General features: G+C 46.9%; 1 protein-coding gene across 2 annotated transcripts in view; it reads right to left on the bottom strand.

The window, feature by feature from the left end:
- Positions 1–2,275: 2,275 nt before the first annotated feature.
- Ston1 (stonin 1) overlaps positions 2,276–21,945 on the bottom strand; it is a 45,244-nt gene continuing 25,574 nt past the window's right edge. Inside the window, exons 2-5 of one of the 2 annotated variants that reach the window (XR_005972262.1) lie at positions 10,216–12,180; positions 5,567–5,769; positions 4,699–4,835; positions 2,276–4,505 (exon numbers count right to left, since the gene is read on the bottom strand). Coding sequence is in view for 1 of the 2 variants with exons in the window: in XM_041631242.1 (XP_041487176.1) it covers positions 4,761–4,835; positions 5,567–5,769; positions 10,216–12,133 (2,196 nt within the window). In the remaining variant the exon portion in view is untranslated. Of the gene's footprint in view, positions 4,506–4,674; positions 4,836–5,566; positions 5,770–10,215; positions 12,181–21,945 lie in introns of those variants that run through there. The other variant, XM_041631242.1, reaches the window with a different exon arrangement.

Below are 21,945 nucleotides of genomic sequence, written 5' to 3'. Positions count from 1 at the left end.
TTCTTTGTCCAGTGGTGAGGAAGAAGGATGGGGCTGAATGGACTGAGACTTGTTGCCCTGCTCTTCTGAGTCTGACTTTGTCTTGTTGCTGACTACAGCCAGGCACCAAGTGCCATCTAGTGGCTCCACTTCTCCACTCTCACGACAGCCTGCTGAGAAGACCCAGAAGAGTGGAGCAGGCCAGCTCCAAGGAGGAAGGCAGGGGAGCACACACCATGTGAGTGGACAGAACAGATCACCTCAAGAAAATATACTTTAAGAGGAAGCAACTCCTTTTTTATTTTTTAATTTTATTTAGAAAGGCCAACCATATTCATTTGTCCATTTTTCTTCAGCTTTAAGGAAAATAGTTTTAAAAACATAAAGTTGTAAATACACTCAAGAGTAACTGCTATTAAACAGTTCTGAACAGGCAGAAAATGTACTTTTCTTTTACAGAAAATGTTAAATCTGTAATAGCAGCATAATTTATATATAGAAAAAGCTGGCTTTGAAAATCCAGACATTTGTATACATAAAACACATCCTTTCCTTTTCATACACAGAGCAGCACTGTGCACTCCGGAAGGTTTCTTTCCACTATGGTACTCCACAGTAGGCAGCTCTCTCTGGTCCCCAGCCTTCAGTCCAGTACCAGGGCAGAAAGGGCATTCAGGTCTTTCATGTATGGATGAGCTACCAGGGTCTGGTTGATCTTCAGCTTTTGCTCAGAGTCAGGGAAGATCTTCAGCAGTGCCTCCCTCGGGTCACTGGTATCTGTGGAAGATCTCTGTGCTGGCATGAGAGAGTTCTGCTGTATTCTGGGAACGGTGGCCAGGGGTGTGAAGTGGGGCTGCTGAGGAAGCCAAGAGCCTGAAGAGGCTCCCTGGCTCTGGGATGGAGGCCGGTGGCTGGTGTTGGTTACTTGGGTAGTGGGGCTCCAGAACGAGCCCACATTTGGCAGGGCATTGAGTAGCAGTGCATGTGTCTATACATGAAATGACCATGGTGAGAACGCAGTGAGAAACTCTGTAAAGCACATATGGCTGACACTCAGGATCTAGATGCTAGGTAGTTCCATGTTTTCTGAAGGCCAGAGAGCCAAGGGGATGTAAAATCAGCCCCCACACAGCGTGGAGTTAAATGGCCAAGTGGACCCAGGGTAAGCCACTGGGCAGCCTGAGAAACAGCCTAAAGAAGGAACTTCTGAAGAATAAACCATAGGAAACAGTAAAGCATAATGTATTGTGTAGGAAATTGATTGCTTGCTTTATGAAACAAAGTGGGATTAGAATGCATGGCTACAGTTACTAATGCTCTGCTGCAGGACATCAATAGAGCTGCTTTTTCAGGCTAGAGAGATGTGATGCCATAATCAGAACACGCTTCCCCATTATTCCAGCATCAAATGCAAATTCATCATCGGCCTTACTTCTCATAACTACAGTGTTTCCTGCCTTGGGCTGGCAGAGAAGCCTGGCAGAATAGTGTTTGCCTAGGCAGTGACTTAGACTCCACCTTATTTGTGATTTCTATAGCAATTACCATAGCTATGAGGTAAGATTTTACTACTGTCTTATTTAAATTTTATGAATCTGACTGTTTTTTACACTAATTTTCCCAATAAAGTCCACTATGAAACCAAAGAAAAAAAAAATCAGCCCCCACAGCGTGGCCTATAGAGCACATGGCACCATTTCCAGACCAATGAGGGAACAAGAGCCCCTGGGATGGACAGTCCCTCCCCAGTTTACTGTCTGAGGGTGGCCCATGGTGGTTGGTTCTGCAATGTTCCTGCTCTTCTGGGGGGTTTTGTTCTAGGCAGTTGCAGCTGACTGGGAAGAGTTGCCTCTGGGCAAAGAGGCAACTCCAAGAGGCTCCTGGAATCCCTGTCTCCAGTGAGGTCTGGATGGGGCGTGTGCACTCTCAATGCATATGCACATGGTGTTGCATAAGCATCCAGGGGACACCTGTCCTGCTTAGAAACTTTTGCCAATTTTAGCTGCAGCTGAGAACTGGGGCTAATAGTGTCATCAACATCAGAAGCTTGACAACCTGCAAATGCTACATTAACATTAGCGGTATCCACTCAAGAAAGAGTGATGGCTAGAGGTCACCAAGCATTTGAAGATGACACTAGGTGAGAGGAAAAATGACAAGCAGGCCTGATCCTGCCACCAGGCTACTGAAGGAATGGAACAGGTAGCAAAGAATTCACCTCTAGTATGACCTGGGGCTCGACTCATCATAGGACACACACACACAACCTCAAACACAGGCCTTGAGGCCTGAAATGTGGCAGGAGGCCATAAAACACCTCAGAGAAAAAAGATGTAATTAACCCAGCTAACTTCCCTGGGATTTCCCAGCAACACTTCGCATATTTGTTTCAAGCAGACTGAAGAGAAAGCATGCCTACTCCGGAAGATAAGGAAAGACAGTGGGGTTTTTATAAAGTATGCGCTCGTATACATACGTGTTCTACACATCACCAATGAGCCTCAAACCAACACTGTAATCTACATATCAAACAAAGTTAAAGAAGAGCCATATAACCCATCGGCATGGACTTCTGTTTTCTGTGCCGTCACAGTGAAGTAAGAGCAATGAAATCTGATAGGTACAAACCATCATGGATGCTTTCTGTAATCTGTGTGAAGAGACGAAATGAATGTAACACAAGATAGATGCATAAAATAAATTCTGTAGGCCAACAAAAAATGGGGTTTAGAACAGCTGTGTCACTTTCCAACGCAAAACAAACCCAGTGAGTGGGGAAGGAAGTCTTCAGTCTCAGATAAGGCTCAACATGAATTGAACATGTATTAACACGACATAGAGGACTCTTTCAGACAAACACACACACACACACACACACACACACACACACACACACACAAAAATCCTCAGAAAGTCGATTTCATAAATTTTAGGATTCTAACTTGTCATGGTAAGTACTAAAGGAAATTCCAGGCAGAGTTCTAGCTACTAATGCCATTGACATCTCATTAGACAACGGGACCATCAAGCCATTCCTCCGACTGGGAAGAGTTGAACTATCTCCTTGTAGTAGTACAGCTAGAATTACATGGTGCCTCTCACTTTGCACATCTTCCAAAGAAAACACTCTCATGGCTTTTGTTGTGAGCCTAGCCTTTAACAACTGGGCCATCTTTCCAGCCCAAGAAAACACTCTTAATGAAGCAGAGTTTGAATAAAACAGAATTTGAATGGCACCAGCACACAGAATCAAGCCAAGGCTTAGCCTTCTAGCAAGAGGGTTGCGTTAATTACAGGAAACACTGTGGCTAGACATAGTCCTAGCATTGCTACTTTCAGAAAACCATACTCATGAACTTTAAAGTTCACCTTTAATGAACATAAATATTTTAATTTATGTCCAATGATTCTGATCTCATTTTGAAAGGAATTCTCCCCGGACCAAAAAGCACTGTATTTTAGGGACTCATTCCAAAATAAGTATATCAATGGAAATAATTTCTTTGGATCACAAATCAGAATTCAAAGGCATTTTGAAAATGACCCCACAGCAAGGGAAAGACAGGTAACAAACACAGCCAAAGATGACTCCCCAGTGGACCATAGATAATTCACAATCACAGATACATCCAAATCTCCATTTCAACCCCTGCCTTCCACACCCATCTGCAGCACATTGCATAATTGGGGCTCTGTCTCCTTTGGCTGCCTTCCTTGGTGATCCACATGCTAATGGTTCAAGCTAGGGTTTCTATTGCTGTGAAGAATCACCATGACAAAAACAAGGTGGGGAGGAAAGGGTTTGTTTGGCTTATACTTCCCTATCACTGTTCATCACTGAAGGAAGTCAGGACAGGAACTCACACAGAGCAGGAACCTGGAGACAGGAGCTAATGCAGAGGCCATGGGGGGAGCTGCTTATTAGCTTGCTTGTTTTCAAAGGGTGAGTACCTTATCATCTTGGCAGGAGCATGGTAGGAACTTGAAGGTGCTCATGATGCTAGAGCCCTAGCTAAGAGCTACATCCTGATCCACGGGTAGAGAGAGAAAGACTGGGTCTAGCATGGCTTTTGAAACCTCAAAGCCCAGCCCCTCAATGAAACACTTCCTCCAACAAGATCACACTTACTCCAATCAGGCCACACCTCCCAATCCTTCTAATCCTCCCAAACAGTTCCACTTCCTGGTGCTAAACAAATAAATGAGTCTATGGGGTCTATTCTCATTCAATCACTACACTAAAAGCCAGGGAAATCACTTAACCCAGATTACAAAACAAAGTCACTGGGTGAAGAGAGCCCAAATACCCTCCAGTCAAACTGGCCAGCAGGTTTCCCATCAGAAAGAGCTCCACCAACTTTCAAGAAGACGGAACTGGCACAGACCACGGACACATTCCTGCACACATTCCCAGAGCAAAAATCTATCAGAAGAGTAACATTCACACAGCCTGCGTTGGGGCGTACGTTTCTCCAGAATCCACTGGATCTGTGGCATCAGGATGCTACTTAGAATTCAGTCCGACCGGCCGGGCGGTGGTGGTGCACGCCTTTAATCCCAGCACTCGGGAGGCAGAGGCAGGCGGATCTCTGTGAGTTCGAGACCAGCCTGGTCTACAAGAGCTAGTTCCAGGACAGGCTCCAAAACCACAGAGAAACCCTGTCTCGAAAAACTTAAAAACAAAAAAACAAAAAAAAAAAAAAAGAATTCAGTCCGACCATGTTGTAGCAGAGCTTCCTGCCCCAGCCTGGGTTGCATATCTGAGCTGGGGGCATCATCGTTTACTGAGTCACACAGCCACTGGCTTTACCTGGGTCTTCTCCGTCTATTTGGATCCACTTCTTTTCTATTTCAACCTGTTAGAAGAAATCAAAGCACTGACAGTGTTAGAGACAAGACAGACACCAGCTCTTTGGTAGGTTTACACCTGATGAGACACCGGCTACCTACCCTGTGGACACAGACACAGCCCCTCCATTCATCCACACCAGCTCAATAGTGAGGCACTCTTGTTTTGTGGGAACCAAGTTCCCAATCCTTCCTTCTAGAATCAAACCTGAAGCTCTCTGAAGTCATAGCTTTCATCACAATTTTTATTTTAAATCTGCCATGCTCTGGGAAGCTGACATGGAGTGTCCCTACAGAGGGACATTCAGTGGTCCTTAAGTGACTGCATTTCCCCATCACTGGAACAAGCTGACCCAAGAGTAAACAAGACCAGGGCAAAGCCAGTTTTCTGAAGTATAGTTCCAGACTGCTGGGGCAGGAGGTGGGGTAGCCTTTAGGGGAGGGGAAAGGACAATGTGCCAGCTGCCCCTCACTAACATTATCAGTAGGGAAAGACATCAGTGGGGCCACACATACAGATTTCTCAAGAGCTGTCAATGGTGACCACTAAATTTCCATGACTGAGCTCTGAGCCTTCTTGAATATCACTGGAGAGAGAAATGTGAGGGGAGAGATAGACAGTCAGACATCCAGACAGATAGACTGACTGATTCTTAAGGGGAAAACTGAGTATTTGCAGCCAGGCCAGGCCCCACCCCAGATCTAGAAACCCTAACTTGAACCAAGGCACTGAGGATACCTGGATGTTGTAGCAAGCCCGCAGACACGTGTGCTTCTGAGGCTGGACATCACTCTCCACTCCCAGAGACCTCACCTCTGTCCTCGAGGCTGAGGCTTCAGGCACTGAGAACTGGACAGTAGCAAATGGATACCAATCCAAGGGAATCTCCTGGTCTGATCCAAGTTCTAGCTTGTATGACAGACAATGGGGCTGATCAGGACCTAAAAGAAGCCAAACCAGAGCATTGGAATGATGCGAAGGCAAAGCATAGTTTACAGCACGCGCTTCTCCCTACAGTGATGGCTCCACCAGCAGACACAACTGGGCACCAAGTGGGAAGAACCCAGAGCCTTGCCTGAATTCCTGAAGTAGCATTCCTGTCCCCACACAGATCAACTCTAAAAATGGCTTCAGTCACAAATGTTACAAAGGTTCTCTGACCCAAAGATAAGGACAATATTTCTATGACTGCAGTGTGATTCGGGCCCCTAGAAACCTCTGTCCTGTGCAGACGGAATAAACTCCAATAATTCCCAGTCACTGTTTCCAACCAGGGTTTATTTTTAGATAATGCAAAGACAGACTTCAAATGAGATTATACAGTTTCAAAAGCCTGACTTTCCAAAGTTAGGCTTGGAGTTTTGACACAGTACTTTTCTGTTGTAGTAGAATGGATTCTCTTACTCCTGAAATTCCCTCTCTTTGTCCCAGGAAGTATTTACTAGAACAGATTACAGCAGAGAGACGGGCAGACCAGCCTTCAGTATTTCCACTTGTTCTCGTCGAAGCGAATTGTTATGGTGAGCTACCCGACGTTGTGCCCGGCCCTGTGCTAGACCCAGGGGTACTAGGTCTACTCAGAAAATTGAGGTGGGGGTTACATAGCATTTGCGAGGGAAGGGAGTTTTAATGGATTAATATTTTGGAGCCAGGCACACACCTGCAATGCCAGCATTAAAGAGGACTGGGGTGTGAGGTCATTCTAGACTACATCTGAGTTTGAGGCCAGCCTAAAACCTCACCTCAAAACTAACAACCAAAACAGTAAAATGTGTGTTGCTATAGAAACCCCACAAATGTCCCATGTCCTCGCGCATTGTTTATAGCACCTAATCGATCCAATTTAATCTATCTTTAAATAAAAGTAACTTTAAAAAAATAAAGCAGTAATTTCAAAAGCCAGATTAAATTCCTGTGCCACTGAGACAACTCAATAAAAAAACATTTTTCATCAGAGGATAGCCCTAGGCACAAAAACACAAGTTTAAAAGATTTTGCTTGAATTGATTTTAAAAGATAAATCGCCTTTCGTTCCTTGCAACCTGTTTCTGGTAGGGAGACAGATCAGGTTCTGAAGCTGTAAAAGGCCTAGAAAAGTCACCCATCAATCAGCCAGCCGATACTCGTCCACAGCACCAACACAGAGGATGGGATGATGGTGGCCTCCGAGGGGCCATAGGCTCCCAGCAGCAGCCAGGACGCCTACACTCAGTTATGGCTTTTCTGTTCAATTACTGTTTTAGAACACGAATTCTAAGCCCAGCTCTGCTACTTAAGAGCTGTGTGACCCTAGGCAAGCTACCTAACTCTCGGCATCTCAGTTTTCCCAATGAAGTCTTACAAGGCTGTTGTGAGGATAGACAACCAGCATAAGTACACGGCAGAGACAAGCTGAACTTAACCCTTGCCAGTCAGGGAACTGTGTATTCTACATATTTAGACTTAAAAAAAAAAAGACAATGAAGTTTACTTAATTTGATGTTTACATTGTACAGGAAAAATTTCTTAGGGAAGCTTCCCACTGAAAACGGGAATACATTTGAGTTAAAGACGTTAATACTTTTTAAATGATAGAAACGACACTTTTTTTTCCTAAAAAGCTGCTGATGAAATCATTTTTCTCCCAAGTTTTCTGGTGTCTTTTTCCAGGCTTTTGGCCACTCTATGGTGTTTACTAATAAACTCTCATTCAAACTTTGAGCTGAGGAGACCAGGTTCAGTGCCTAAAAGACACTTGTCAATCTTAGAAATGATAGAAAAGTCGGTTGTCTCGGTACCGACCACGAGAGGGCACTGTCGGGCCTTAGTAATTACTCTTTCGGCGTAGCTCCTTAGCTCAGGACTGGCAGAGCAGACCACAAAGTCTTCTCAGGCCTGGTTGATACCCAGTCTCTCCTGACCCAACGGATTCCACATCTGAAGCTGAGCTACTGAGAGCAGAAAACAATGGATGTAGGAGGACCAAATCGCGAGGCAAAGAACCAAGGTGCTGGTGGCAAAGAGCGAAGCAGAAAGGCACCTGTGGGAACCGAAAGCTACAGCTGCTGGTGAGTTTCACTCCGGCACCCCTTTCTAAATCGCCATGGCTATGCGTCTCACTCCGGCACCCCTCTCTAAATGCCCGTGGCTACCATTGTCTCCAGTGTCTTTCTCTCCCACTCTGTCCTCCTTGATGAACGAGCTCTTTTGCTTTTCATCTGCTAGCACTCTAGCAGAACACTGGGGTATGAAGATGAATTGGGGGCAAACATGGGGGACTCTGATTTGATGAATCCATCCAGATGTTTGTTATTCAGCCAGATCTTTCCTGTGTACATCTGCCTAGTGTAGGTGATAAAGAACAGCCACATACCCATTTCAAGGTCCCCAAGAACCTTCAGTGCCCTTGGGCTTCTCCTCCATGCTATGAACAACAAAGGAAGCGCTTTGACTAGAGAGAGAGAGAGAGCTAAGGGATTTTGAACAGCTGACTATTTCAAATAACCTCAATATCAAGTTCCTATCATGCAGATTACATCAGCATCCCTGGGAAGGCTCCAGGGCCCAGTATGTTTGAATCACTCCCCAGGAGAACCTCATATGTTCCCAGGGGGAGGACCACTTCCCTACAGACCTGAATGATGTACCCAGGAAAATCGGGTCCAGCCTATGGTGAACCTGCCTCCTGGACTGGTCCTTGCCTGTGACTTGCAGCTTGCTGACATAACCAAGGAGAGTTTGAGCTACAGATGGGATACCAGACACCAACTTGGGAGACTGAGAAGCGAAACCACTCTGGGCAGAAAGGGTCCTCAGCCTGTTATCCTCCCAGGTACCTCACACTGTCATTCACAGATGCCACATTCCACTCAGCCATGATGTGACTCTCATCAGTCACAATATTTGCCCATGATGTGGCCAAGAGAGCTCAGCGCAAGGTGAGACGGTGTGGTATAGTTTGGTCACAATGGCCTGTGATGGTATGGGTTGCTCAGCTCCCATGCGGTGGAAATGTCAGTGAGTGACAGAATCCAGAGATCATACATTTGGTTGTCCACTAACTAGGCTGCTGAAGCAGCTTAAACCTTCTGTGTGTCATGTGGGGGAAGCTAGTATGAAGATCTTTTTTTGGTTTTGTTTTTTGTTTGTTTGCTTTAGTTTTTGAGACAAGGTTTCTCTGTAGTTTTGGTGCCTGTCCTGGAACTAGCTCTTGTAGACCAGGCTGGCCTCGAACTCACAGAGATCCACCTGCCTCTGCCTCCCAAGTGCTGGGATTAAAGGAGCACGCCACCACTGCTGGCTTCAGTTTGAAGATCTTAATAACATATTCTCCAAAGTTGATTTTGAAATCTATTTGCCCTTTTTTAATCTCATATATACACAAAATCAGAAACTTGGCTCTCATTTTTACAAAAACAGGAAAGCAGGGAGGTGGCTGTGTATTTGGGAACCTCCTGGACCCAGAGACCACCTCTGAGGGCTGAATGACACCCTGATTTCTGCCTTTTTTCCATTGGTGCTAAGACAGCCTCTGGGACCAGACATGGTGTCTGTGTGGATTGGAAGCAGTAACTGTGCATTTCTAATGAAAACTATCCCATCTATAGCACTGCCTTTTCCAAGAATCCCTGGCAGAAACTGACTGGATCAGCGAGAATGGATCGTGAGAGGAGGACCCAGTCCTTCACGCCTTCTGTCCACAAATTTACATTGCTTTCCTCCAGGAAATTCCATCCAGCTCTGTGATGGATGCTTGAGAGACTCAGACCCACTCGTGACCCCAGGTCACCAGAAATGGAACTGGAACTGCCCAGGAGGTGAAACCAACCCAGAGGCACCGTGAGAAGGCTGGACCAGCCTGTCCACAATGAACAGCATCAACTACAGAGTCCCAGAGAATGAGATGCTGCTGCACCTGGGAGCCAGAGGAGACCACCCTTCTTCTTCCTCCCTCCCTCCCTCCCTGCCTTCCTTCTCTCCTCCATTCCTGTAAACATTCCCTTTACCTTTTTTTTTTTTTTTTTTTAGTTTTTCGAGACAGGGTTTCTCTGTAGCTTTGGAGCTTGTCCTGGCACTAGCTCTTGTAGACCAGGCTGGCCTCGAACTCACAGAGATCCGCCTGCCTCTGCCTCCCGAGTGCTGGGATTAAAGGCGTGCGCCACCACCGCCCACCACAGAAAATCTCTAAACTAGGCGGGAGAGGTTAAACTCACTGGGTAGAGTTAAACACAGAAAACAAACAACGCAGCCATTAGGCTCGTCGTCCCCTCCCGCCTGGCTGTGCTGGCGCACCCTCAGCCCCTTGTCTGCGCCCGCCCCCCCCCTGCCTCTGCCCAATTTGGCCCAGGATGTAGGGAGCTACACTGAGCATTTTCCTACGAAAATCAACCCAGGCCTTGGATATTTACTTGAGTTTTTGTCCGGAAGCCGATCTATCTTCCACACCACAGCCCGGTAGGCGCTCTCATATTTTGCTGACCCCACAGTGACCTGAATGACAGGTTCAGATTCAGGTTCCTGTAAACTCCCCAGACATGCCCGACGGTTCATTTTGGCTTTCAGGGATTTCTGCCTCTGAAGGTTCCTGGTCCAGAGGGCCTTGATCCATTGGGCTGGGACAGGAAAGTGAATCATGATATTGTCACAACACCTCAAGGAACTGGCATGGGGTGACCTCTGAGGCCCCGGGGTCATGTTGACAAAGGCCTGAAGTTCCACATAAGCCCCCTGTACAGCCACTGTGGACTTCACGGAAAAGGGAAGCTCATCCCCTTCATACGACGTTTTAAACCGCATCAGTTCAAAACGGCAAGCATCCAGAGGGACAAATTTAATGATTCTGGACTGTTTGAATTCTTCAGCTTTCACACATGCATGGAAATGGTAGTTAAGAATCTCGATCCCCCTTTTTTCTGGTTCTTTCTCAAAATAGCATTCATCTCGTTTCTGGAGTTCAAGGTCATTCAAGGTTAAGAAGCATTCTGCCGCCCCGTTCACAAAGCAGAGGCAGGAGATCTGAGTCATTACAGCCCTGTCAGCCAGTTTCCCATCTTCCTTGCTTACTCTACCCCAAAAGTTGTCCACAATATCCAGGTAAATTTCTTGTTCCTCGTAGTTCTTCTTTGGTTTCGCAACAGCTGGCAGCTTTATCAGCTCTTCCTCCACAGTAGTCAGGAACTCAAGGAAATCCCTGTGCTCCGTGGTCCCCAACTTCAGCATCTGTTCTACATCAGGCTCGTGAACCACCTCCGTCTTGGAATGGTATTTCCTTTTCTCTGAATAAGACACATGTTCCACCTTCACGGTGTGGATTTTTCCCGCCATGTTGAAGTTCTCGAGTTTGGGTTCAGAAAGTCTGCAATGTGGATCAAGCTGGAACTCTTTGAACGGCTTTTCCAGCCCCTCCTCATAGTACATTTGCAGAATCCCTCCTGGCAGAACCTTTAGGAAAATGGGTCCCCACTGCCTGGAAGACATCATGTTTTTCTTCTCAGGAATCCTCAGCATGAAGGACCATCCGGCTTTGGGCTGACTCCGGAAGAGCGTGTGCGGCACAAAAGAAGAAGCCACGTCTCCAGCACTCAGACTCCTCATAGACACATTTCCCAGAGGGCCCTGGGTCTCGGCCGACTGCAGGTGTTCTAGCTTCTCACAGATGTAGTTGAGTGAGCACTGGTTAAGGCTTTTTTGATCCATGGGAACTTCCTTGTCTCTTGAGGAAAACAGCTTTCTGCTTGCCAGGGAGTCAAAGGGGAACTGAGAAGTGCTACCTTCATCTTTCCAAAATGGGCTGGAAAACGCACAGTCATCTCGAAAAGACTCAAACTGTAGTGCCTCCCCGCGGGCCCGCTGAGGGCTGCTGTCATCTTCAAGACCAGCTCTGGGAGGCAGCTGGGAGCAGGAGTGCTCACTGGGCAGTTGTGCATGGGGTAAGCTGCTTGGCTTGGTGAGTGACAACGGAGGACCTGCTCCTGCTGCTGTTGTCGGGAGGCTGCTTGAAGAACATTCTGGAATAGGATAAAGCACATGAGACCCTGCTTTAGGCATGCCGGGGAAGCCCGGGAAGTCTTTGGTGGGTGTAGAAAGAGGAGAATTGCTTGGAGGTCCCGGGCTGAAGTAAAAGTCAACCATGGGAGAGGATAGGGGGGTGCTGCTGGTGGAGGAGGAAGCACTAGGAAGGTCCCTGAGGCCCGGCAGGTTCAGCTTCAGTCCATTTGGTCTGCAAACACCTTGGGTCTCCAGAGGGAAATCCTTCGCCTTCTGAGAAGACGGAAAAGCAGGGTCATCGTCGAAGGTGACCCAGCCGCCTGGGTTTGTAGAACACATCTTCAGGGCGGGCTTGTGGTCTGGTCAAAGAGTCAGGGGCATTATCTCTACAAAGGAGAAAGACAAAGTCAGATAAAGTAAGTGTTAAAAAACAAAATACAGTGGTGCACACACCACCCAGCACTCGGGAAGCAAGTGGATCTCTGTGAGTCTGAGGCCAGCCTGGTCTACAGAACAAGTTCCAAGACAGGCTCCAAAGCTACCTTGTCTTGAAAACAAAGCAAAACAAAAAAGCAAGATACACTTGGCGGTGGTAGCACATACCTTTAATCCCAGCACTCAGGAAGCAGAGACCGGCAGATCTCTGTGAGTTCAAGGCCAACCTGGTCTACCAAGTAAATTCCAGGGCTAGGGCTGTTACACAGAGAAACCCTATTTCAGAAAGAAAGAAAGAAAGAAAGAAAGAAAGAAAGAAAGAAAGAGGAAAAAGAAAAAAACTTTACAAGTAGCCATTCTTGACAGATAAGTGAACAAAAACAAGAAGCCTAACTCTATGGGTCCCCCTAGAGATTTGCTTTAGTTAAGAACACATCATCCAAAAATGAAAAATGAAGGAAGGGAAATGGAAATCAAAGTAGAGTGTGGAGGTCAGAGGCCAGAGTGTGTGTCTGAACTGTCCCCAAAAGAGACCAGACTATGTGTCTGAACTGTCCCCCAGAATAGACCAGACTGTGTGTCTGAACTGTCCCCAAGAGCACATGCACTGGAGGAAAAAATGTCCTCAGTCCCTGACACAATGGAGACTTTAGGAAGGAGAGCCTAATGGAAGGAAGTTGGGTCACTGGAGGGTGGACTCCTTAGGGGAATATGGGAATCCACCTTCTCCCCTGACGCTGTGAGGTGGCTGGGTTACCTCCTTTCCGTACTCCCATTATGATGCTCTCGAAGCCATGGGCCAGTTGGCCATAGACTTATACCTTTAAAACCATGAATCAAAACAGGTCCTCCCTTCTTTGTAAGTTCGTTATCTCGGGTATAATGTTGCAGTGACAGAAAGCTAACTAACACAGGAGTCACACTACTACCAGACAAAATAAACTGGAAGTTGAGAAGTTACACCACCAGGCGTGCTGGCCCACACCTATTAATCCCAGCATGTGGGAAGCCGAGGCAAGAGGAACCTAATTAATTCAAAGTCAGCCTGAGCTATGCAGGTGAGTTCAGCCTGGGCTATGGGGCAAGCCTCAGTCCCATTGAACAAAAAACAAACAGGGGCTGGAAGAGATGGCTTAGCAACTAAGAGCACAGGCTGCTCTTCCAGGGGACCCAGGCTTGTTACCCACACCCACAGGTGATTCAACCAATTCCCTTTTCTGACCTCCATGGGCACCAGGTATGTATGTGGTGCTCATACTTGCAAGTAGGCAAAATACTCATACACCTAAAATAAAAAATAAAATATTTTAAAAACAAATAGCTGGGAGGTGGTGGTGCACGCCTTTGATCCCAGCACCTCGTAGGCAGAGGGAGGCGGATCTCTGAGTAGGAGGCCAGCCTGGTCTACAGAGTGAGTTCCAGGACAGCCAGGGCTACACAGAGAAACCCTGTCTTGGAAAAACAATAACAATAATAATAATAATAAACAAGTTACACACACAAAAGGCACACTGTATACCAACAAAAAGGTCATTGCGCAAGGAAGATAAAATGACTGTCATGGAACCCAGCATCAGAATCAAGAGAAAGAAAAGCAGACACAGACAGACGTGAGGGAGGCCGAGACAGCTGAATTTATCTTTATAATAGAGGTAGTACACAGATGGATGTTAATGTTTTCACAAAGAAGGTTTCAACAACCCCGCCTCACCCCACCAAATGAGCCTGCCAGACACATACACAGCATTCCAGCACCTTCTTAAGCACACACAGAACACTTGCCAGAGTAGGTCATGATAGGCCACAAAACAAGCCTGAAATTTAGGAAGACTAAAATAATGTAAGTGTCTTTGCCTACCATAAGGCTGGAAAGCCCTAGAAATCAACAGCCAAAGGAAAACTGGAAGGTTCACCAATATGTGGAAATTGACAAATAACCTAAATAACATCGCATAGTCACACAGTTTCAAAAAGAAAATGTGTGTGTGTGTGTGTGTGTGTGTGTGTGAACTAGAAAATACTGTGAGACAAATGAAGATGAAAACACAGATCTCTACAATTCACAGTGAAAGCCATGCTAACAGGGAAGTCTATAGCAATTAATGCCTACATAAAAAAATAAGGGTAAATTCTCAGAAATTACACAGCTTTACACTTGAAGAAGCTGGTCAACAGACAGGCTAAGATAAGGCTAGCAGAGAAAAAGTAACAACCAGGGCAGACGTGAGGGAGATGGAAAAGCAGTCAGACTTTGATAGTCGGTCTTGTTGAAAACTGATAAATCTTTAGCTAATTTAGTGGGGAGAAAAGGAAGATTCCAAATTAGAAACAAAAGGCATTGCAATGAAAGTCATAAAAACAAAGAGGCTTAAGAGCCTATGAGCAGACCAACAAATGGGATATCTGGGGAGATGTCAAAATTCCTGGAAATACGCAGCCCGCCAACACTGTAAAACAGAAAATCGGGACGGGAGAGTTGGCCCCGTGGTTATGAGCCAACACCCATGTGATGGCTTACAGCCATCAGTAACTCCAATCCCAGGGGATCTAATGACCTCCTCTGACCTCCACAGGTACAGACAGGCAGATAAAACACCCAAACACATAAAAGAAGTTAATCTTTTACAGAGAAAGAAAGAGCGAGAAGAAATAGAGAAGTTGGATAAACCTTTAATTAGTAAGAGAGACTGATTTTATCATGAAAAACTTCCAACAAGAAGCCCTGAACCAAATGGCTTCCCTGCCAAAGTCTACAAGACACTCAAAGAAGAATTAATATTTTTTGCAAAGTCCCCCAAAAGCTGAAGAGGAGGGAATGCTTCCAAACCTGTTTTATGAGGCCAGCTACATCTTGATAACAAAGCCAGACAAGGACCCATAAACACTGAATTCATTATTTAAAACAAACAAACAAAAAAGACTATATGCTTCTAAGAATGAAGAAAACACAGTCTATGCCTACAGGGAGGATTACGGGGTCTTCAAAACTAATTCTGACACCTGCCACGCACAGCTGGACTGTGAGGACTGGATCTGCGGTGAAAAGCCAGAAGCAGACACACACACTATGAGCCCACTTACACAAGACACCTAAGCCAGATTCAGACAGCAGCAAGTGAAGCAGTGGGTGCCAGGCCCCAGGGGAAATAAATGGGGAGTAGCTGTCCAGAAAGCACAGAACTTCAGCTGTAAAAGATGAGTTTGGGGCTCAGCCAGTGCATATAGTTTTGTTGACAACTGATAAATTCTTATAGTTAATTTAATGATCAATGGAAAAAAGGAAGATTCAAAATTAGAAATAAAAGACATTGCATTGGAAGTCACAAAAAAAAAAAAAGAAAAGAATTGTTAAGAGACCGTGAGCAGACCAACCAGTGGACTAGCCCTTCGACACTGATCACTTAAAATTGTGTTACAAAGGATAGATTTCCTGTGCCTACAGACACATACACACACCAGGAGAAATATTGACAGGAGGGTTGGGAATATTTGATTCAATACTTTTGAATCAAATTACTAAGTCTTCATTGGAATGATGACTATTGTGTAGCCATTTCGTTAGTGGAGTGGAAAATGTGGGGGAAAGCTAAAATCCCAATGACTTTATAAGGTGCTTGCAGCTCCACCCTCAATATATGAAGTTCACTATTCAAAAGGCTCTTGACTCCTGACTTATCAGACAACCTGTGCTATGAAATCACCCAGAAAAAGCAATAAGGGACAAAACTCTTCGTGTCAGCCTGAAGTCGTCCCAGAAGTGAGGGTCAAAATTAGGACTCACTGTGATAGAATTCATACCATATACCACAGGGCCCCTTTCCCCCCCCCCCAAAAAAAAAAGTGTACCTAAGTGCTATTTAGGATAATAACAGAATTGTGTATCCATTGCCACCAACTTCAAGAACATTCCTCTTGCCCCCAACATCAACCCTACTGCCCATCTTCCCTTCCTCTTGGGTCCTGGAAATCACTACCCTACCCTGTCTTTGTGAACTTGCCTTCTCTGTAGTCATTTCTTTTGAGCACATGCCATCTCCTTTGATATGGCATAACTTATTGAAATTATTGTAGTGACACCAAAGGCAGTGAGCTGTAGGGAGCACATCCTTGAGGTTAGAGAGTGCACTGGGTGGTTTTGTGTGTCATCTGACACAAGCAGAAGGCATCAGAGAGGAAGGCATCTCAGTTGAGGAAATGCCTCCGTGAGATCCAGCTGTGTAGTAATATGAGTGGCGGGGCTGCGTCCCCAGCACTCCGGCTGCCCACATGGCTAGCTTATGCCCGAAATAACAACACACAAACTGTATTCATTTAAACACTGCTTGGCCCTTTAGCTCTAGCCCTTACAGGCTAATTCTCACATCCAGATCAACCCATCTCTAATAATCTGTGAGAACAGGTCTTACCGGGAAGATTCTAGCCTAGTCCATCCTGGGTCGGAGCTTCATGGCGTGTGTCTGCCCGGGAGCGGGGCATGGCGTCTCTCTCAGTCGTCTGCTCCCGAGAGGAGAGCTGTGGAGTCTGAGCTCACTTCCTCTTCCTCCCAGCGTTCTGTTCTGTTTACTCCTCCCACCTATCTTCTAGCCAATGAGGGCCAAGCAGTTTCTTTTTATTTAACCAATGACCTTCCTCCATCACAGCTGCATGGAGTTTTCTCATTTCATGATCAATGAGGGGGGCCCAGGCCATGGTGGGTGGTGCGATCCCTGGGCTGGTGGTCCTGGGTTCTATAAGAAAGCAGGCTAAGCAAGCCATGGGAAGCAAGTCAGTAAGCAGCTCCCCTCCATGGCTTCTGCATCAGCTCCTGCCTCCAGATTCCTGCCTGCTTGGGTTCCTGTCCTGACTTCCTTCAGTGATGAACAGCAATGCTGAAGTGTAAGCCTAATAAACCCTTTCCTCCCCAGCTTGCATTGGCCATGGTGTTTCGTAGCAGCAATAGAAACCTTAAGACAGGGATGTCACACAAATCCTTGGCACTGCTCTGCCAGGGCTGGCCATGTGCCCGTCTCTCCAGACTTCCAGGGTTCCACTGGAGCTATCTTCGGGGCTCTTTCCAACTCTAAAACAATTCTATGGCAATTGATATCCAATTGAATTTTTTCCAAAAGCAAAAATATTGTTCCCGACTCAATTCCTGGGCCTCAGTGCTGAGATAACCCAGTTCTGGTAATACTGGGTGTATATTGGCAAGTAGTCTACCATTGAGCTACATCCATTATTTTTAACTATCCTTCTAAAACTGCCAGAAAGCAAAGCCCCAGGAGCCCCACTGAAGAGGAAAACTGAGAACCTGCTGGCACAATGCTCTTGGTAAGGCCTCTTTTCTCCCTTGGTCCCCTGCTTGTGTGTAATTACTCAAGCTTGGAAAAGAGCCCACACAAAGAAACAGAAGAGGGAGCCTGGGGCAGAACTGAAGACAGCCATTCTGTCTCTGAGCTTTCCTGCTGAGGGCTCTAAACCCACACCGTGGAACGCGGGAGCACCTCATTGTCAAACTGTGCCCTGCAGATACCATCATCAAAGCACTGGCTCCTGGAAACCAGCAGCGCCTCCAAGGGGCTCAGGGGCCCAGACCCATGCTCACCCCACCCTTAAAGGGAATCCAATCCTAACAGCCCTTCGGAGAGCCAGACGGAAGGCCAGACGCCCTTCAAATATTTACTCCATCCGAGTTTATTATGTTAGAAGAAAGAGAGAGACATTGGCGCAGTCCTGCTGGGACCCACGCCTGCCATTTGCCCCTTGGCGCTTCCCTGGGTAGTTTGGGAAACTTGGCGTAGTTTATTTTTCAGTGTTGTGCCCCTTGTGAGACAGAGAAACTGATTATCATACACACAAGGAAATCAGCCCCATTGTTTTGTAAATGGCTCTCCCTCTGCCCCCATTTTTTTTAACATACTTTATAAAATACCTACGATGTTGAACCTCAAATCCGTGCAAAGGGCCATTGACCCCGGCTCCCCAGGCCACAGCCTGTCTCTGCTCTCAGGTATTCTAAAGGATTGCAGTGGGAGGTGGGTCTGTTTCCCTCGGTGCTCTGCCCTCTTCACCCCTCCGGGCCACCTCCCAGCTCTGTTTGTTCCACCCCCTTACTTCGGCAGCCCCTCCCTCCGGTATGACCTCATCTTTCCGTCCCACAGCCCCATCCAGTCTTTTGGCCCAATGTCAACAACTGGGGCCAGTTCCACCCAATACTTCCCTTCCTCCAACCCGTCCTTACCCTCAGAGCCTGGCTCAGAAGCCCCTGGGCCTCTGGCAGGGGTGGGAAGCACCAGGGATCTTGCCAGCCAGGGGCTGGGTAGGAGCTTAGCTTGCTCCTACTCCCAGCTGCTGCAGAGCCCTGGAAGGTTGCAGCCTCCCTTTAACCTTTGTTGGGCTGGGGCGGGTAGATTTTCCCTGAGTGGGAAGTCATATTGGACCAGGATGACTCCACACCCTTCCCCCAAGTGTCATCAATGACAAAGCCATGCTATGAGCAACATCTCATTTAAACTTCACCAGTCACAGTGTTTGGGCGTCTTCCCAACGTCAAGAATCTAGCTAGTTCAGGGAAGGCTCAGGAACTCCTAGTTCCTTCCTGTCTCAGTTACCCTCCTCAGGGCAAAATAAATACATAAATAAATAAATAGATAGAATTCTTCTGTCTGACCCAGGCTCTTTCCCTGCCAGACAAGTCATGCCTCCCTGCGGCTTCAAACATTCAGAAGTCTGTGTACAGTCCATCTGGATTATGGGCAAACTCCTAGAACACAGTTCCAGTCTGGCCCAGAAATAGGGCAAGACACCAAGATTCTGTTTAGGGCATGGATAGATAATTTATTACAGTGGAGATTTCTAGCAATCCACTTTGATATTTAAGATTCCTAAGGGAGATGTCTGCTTCTCTGTAAAACTGTTAGCCACTCTCTTCACATCGGCCTGTGTTAGCGCGGCTTCGGGCTAACTGAACTTGAGAACGGGCTAAAGCAGCTGCTTTTGGCTATTCACACCAGGGAAAACAAGGCTACAGCAAACCATGGCTCGAGGCCCCTCAACGGGTAAAGCAGGTGCATGCAGAAGCTGACTTCGATATGCCAAGAGTTTATAGGGGATTCACAAAATAATTATCCCCACCCCATTCTAAAGGAAGAGTGAGCAACAGAATAGGTTACAGCAAATGTTAAAAAAAAAAAAGACGCATTTCTCTGGCAAGTTAAGAAACCAAACACATGTATTATTACAGAGATAACCATAAATGGTTTTAAGTAAATAGAAAACCCGAGCTGAGGAGATGTCTCCCTGGGTAAAGTGCTTACCATGCAAGCATAAGGGCCTGCGTTTGAATCCTCAGAACCCACATAAAGCCAGGCCCAGGGGTGTGGGGGGAGGGGGTCCCAGCATCCCTATGGTCAGGTGAAAAGCAGGAACCGATAACCAACCCCTGGAAGCTCGACAGGCAGGTTAGCACAGTGTACACAAAGGCAAACAAGAGGCCCCGCCTTAGCAGAGCGGCCATTGTCCTCCAGCCCCACTCTCGCAGTACAGCACTGGAACGGCGCTCACAAACATTGACATGTGCGCATGCGCACATACACCGTACATACAACCCGCACAGAAATCAAAGCATCAATAGTCACCACCCTATAATAACAGTGCAGTATGACTTGTGGGTAAGAAGCGCTGCTGTGAGAAAATCACCTCACCAAAAATATCCCAGGACAAAACATTCACGGCAGAGGGAAATACTGTCTATTCTTTGAGTCAGAGTAAAGCGTCTGCAGGCAGGGATCAGGCCTCATTGGTAAGGGCATTTTCTACTTTATCTTCAGACACTTGGCAACAACTCAGAACTCAATGTAGTGATAAAATAACTTCACGTGGACTTTTCTCCTTTGTCTGAAGTAAATCTCCATGTAACTTTCCCCAGTTCTAAGAGTCACCGGACTTTAGAGTTAGGAAGAAGTGCGAGCATTCTGTTTGATTAAGCAAACACTTGCCGTGCAGGGCTTGTCTAAAGGCCGCAGATGCACGTCTCCTTTACACCCACAGAGGAAGAGCCTGGCTGTAACCAAATCTGTGACACCAAAGTCACACACTTCCAGGATCCAGAACCTCATGACCCCTGGCAGGGAGTCAGTCACCACCACACCCTTCACTGAGGAAACCGTTCCCAGCTGCAACAGACCTTCAGTGGAGCCAGGGACAGAAGGATGAGCCAGGGGCGAGCCTGCTTCTCATCAGCATGTGCTCTTGGACCAACAGGCTCTAAGAAAGACAAACTCTGGGACAGAGTCCCCCAAGACTGCTCAAGAACAGCATCTCAGCCCCCATCAGGCTCCCTTCTGAGACTAGCTTTGAGAACTCAGGCTCCCGGGCTCCTGTTCTGTCGTCTTACTGCACTAATTGACAGTCCAAATTCTGTCTTACTCCTCACAGGGTCCTCCCTTCTCCTCCACACTGCCCCAGGCTCCTCTACCCTGAACTTCTTTGCCCTCTTCTATCTTACCTTCCTTTTCCTTGGCTTTTCAAAGGAACATACAAAGTTCTATGTCTCCTGCAGATTGTTGACTGTGGGGCCTTTGGCTGGTGAGGCAGCATTCCAGGCCATCTGCAGCTAAAACCTTTGTCCCCACATCATTGCTTGTCTGTGGAGAGGAGCAGAGTCCTCTTACTGGTCCCTAATATCTGGTTCCTCTGTACGTGCCACATGTGGAGGAGAAGGACTGAAGCCGAAGAGGTCCCTGCGAGCTCAGGAATGCATTGCCCACACCTCAGATGGGCTGGTCCCCATTTCCCGGTCAGGCGGGCTCCTGCTCCAGCCTCCTGTTTTTGCTAAGGCTGAGCTTAGCTTTCTGTGCCTCTGCTCTGTAACAATGCTGCATAATCTAGAGAAAGAATGTCTTAAGGTCAATATCTGTGTGATTTCATTGGCTGCTCTCCCAAATAAGGAATTCTCAGATTCCTGCATGCCAGACTCCCCAAAGCATCTTTGTAACCAGCTGGACGCTGGCTGCCTCTGCAAAGTCACTGGGGGTGTGTGCCTTGAAAGGGCCGGGATTCCCACTAGCTGCTGTGACAGGACTGGTATCAGGGAAGCAAAGTCCAGCTTGAGGGCATTATGAAGACGAAGATTTCCCCCCAAACATTCTCTGTGACTGTGCAATGCTCATCCCCAGAGTTTTCCCTTGAAGGGGAAACCATGCGTTTGGAACAGAAAAGAAAGGTAAGGCGCATGAGCGTGCCTGGCCCTCACCTCCGTCATGCAGAGCACCCACAGGCGGCATGGACGCACTACCAGCACATATGTTGTACAGTCACACTATCCAATCACAAACATTTGTGGAGTTTTAGTTACGTGACAGGAAATACCAATTGCACAATGTTAAACCACAGTATCGTCTACAGCGCCTTCAAAAGTTATCAGCTTTGGTCTCAGCTCCATTCCCTAGTCCTCATGGCAATTAATCTTCACTTTGCCAATGCAAGTTTGGGTCCTGGCTCTTTCCCTAAGCTGGCTCTATTGTTTATCCATTTCCTCAACTTCGATAGTAGTGACAGATGCCTGCTCTCCTAGGAGTCTCTTACCAAGTCCAAAGCCTGATTCTAAGAGGACCCCATCTGAGAGAACCCCATCAGAGAGAACCCTGTCAACTGGGTCCATCGAGGCCTGAGCGAATGTGAACACTTTATAATGTCTGGGGGCATCATCCTTAGGATGACAGAGGCCTCCTCAGAAT

Source organism: Microtus oregoni, unplaced genomic scaffold, assembly GCF_018167655.1.
Source record: "Microtus oregoni isolate MIOR12 unplaced genomic scaffold, Mior012 000036F_ref0000092, whole genome shotgun sequence".
Lineage (NCBI taxonomy): Eukaryota > Metazoa > Chordata > Mammalia > Rodentia > Cricetidae > Microtus > Microtus oregoni.
This window is presented reverse-complemented; position numbering and strand designations above follow the sequence as displayed.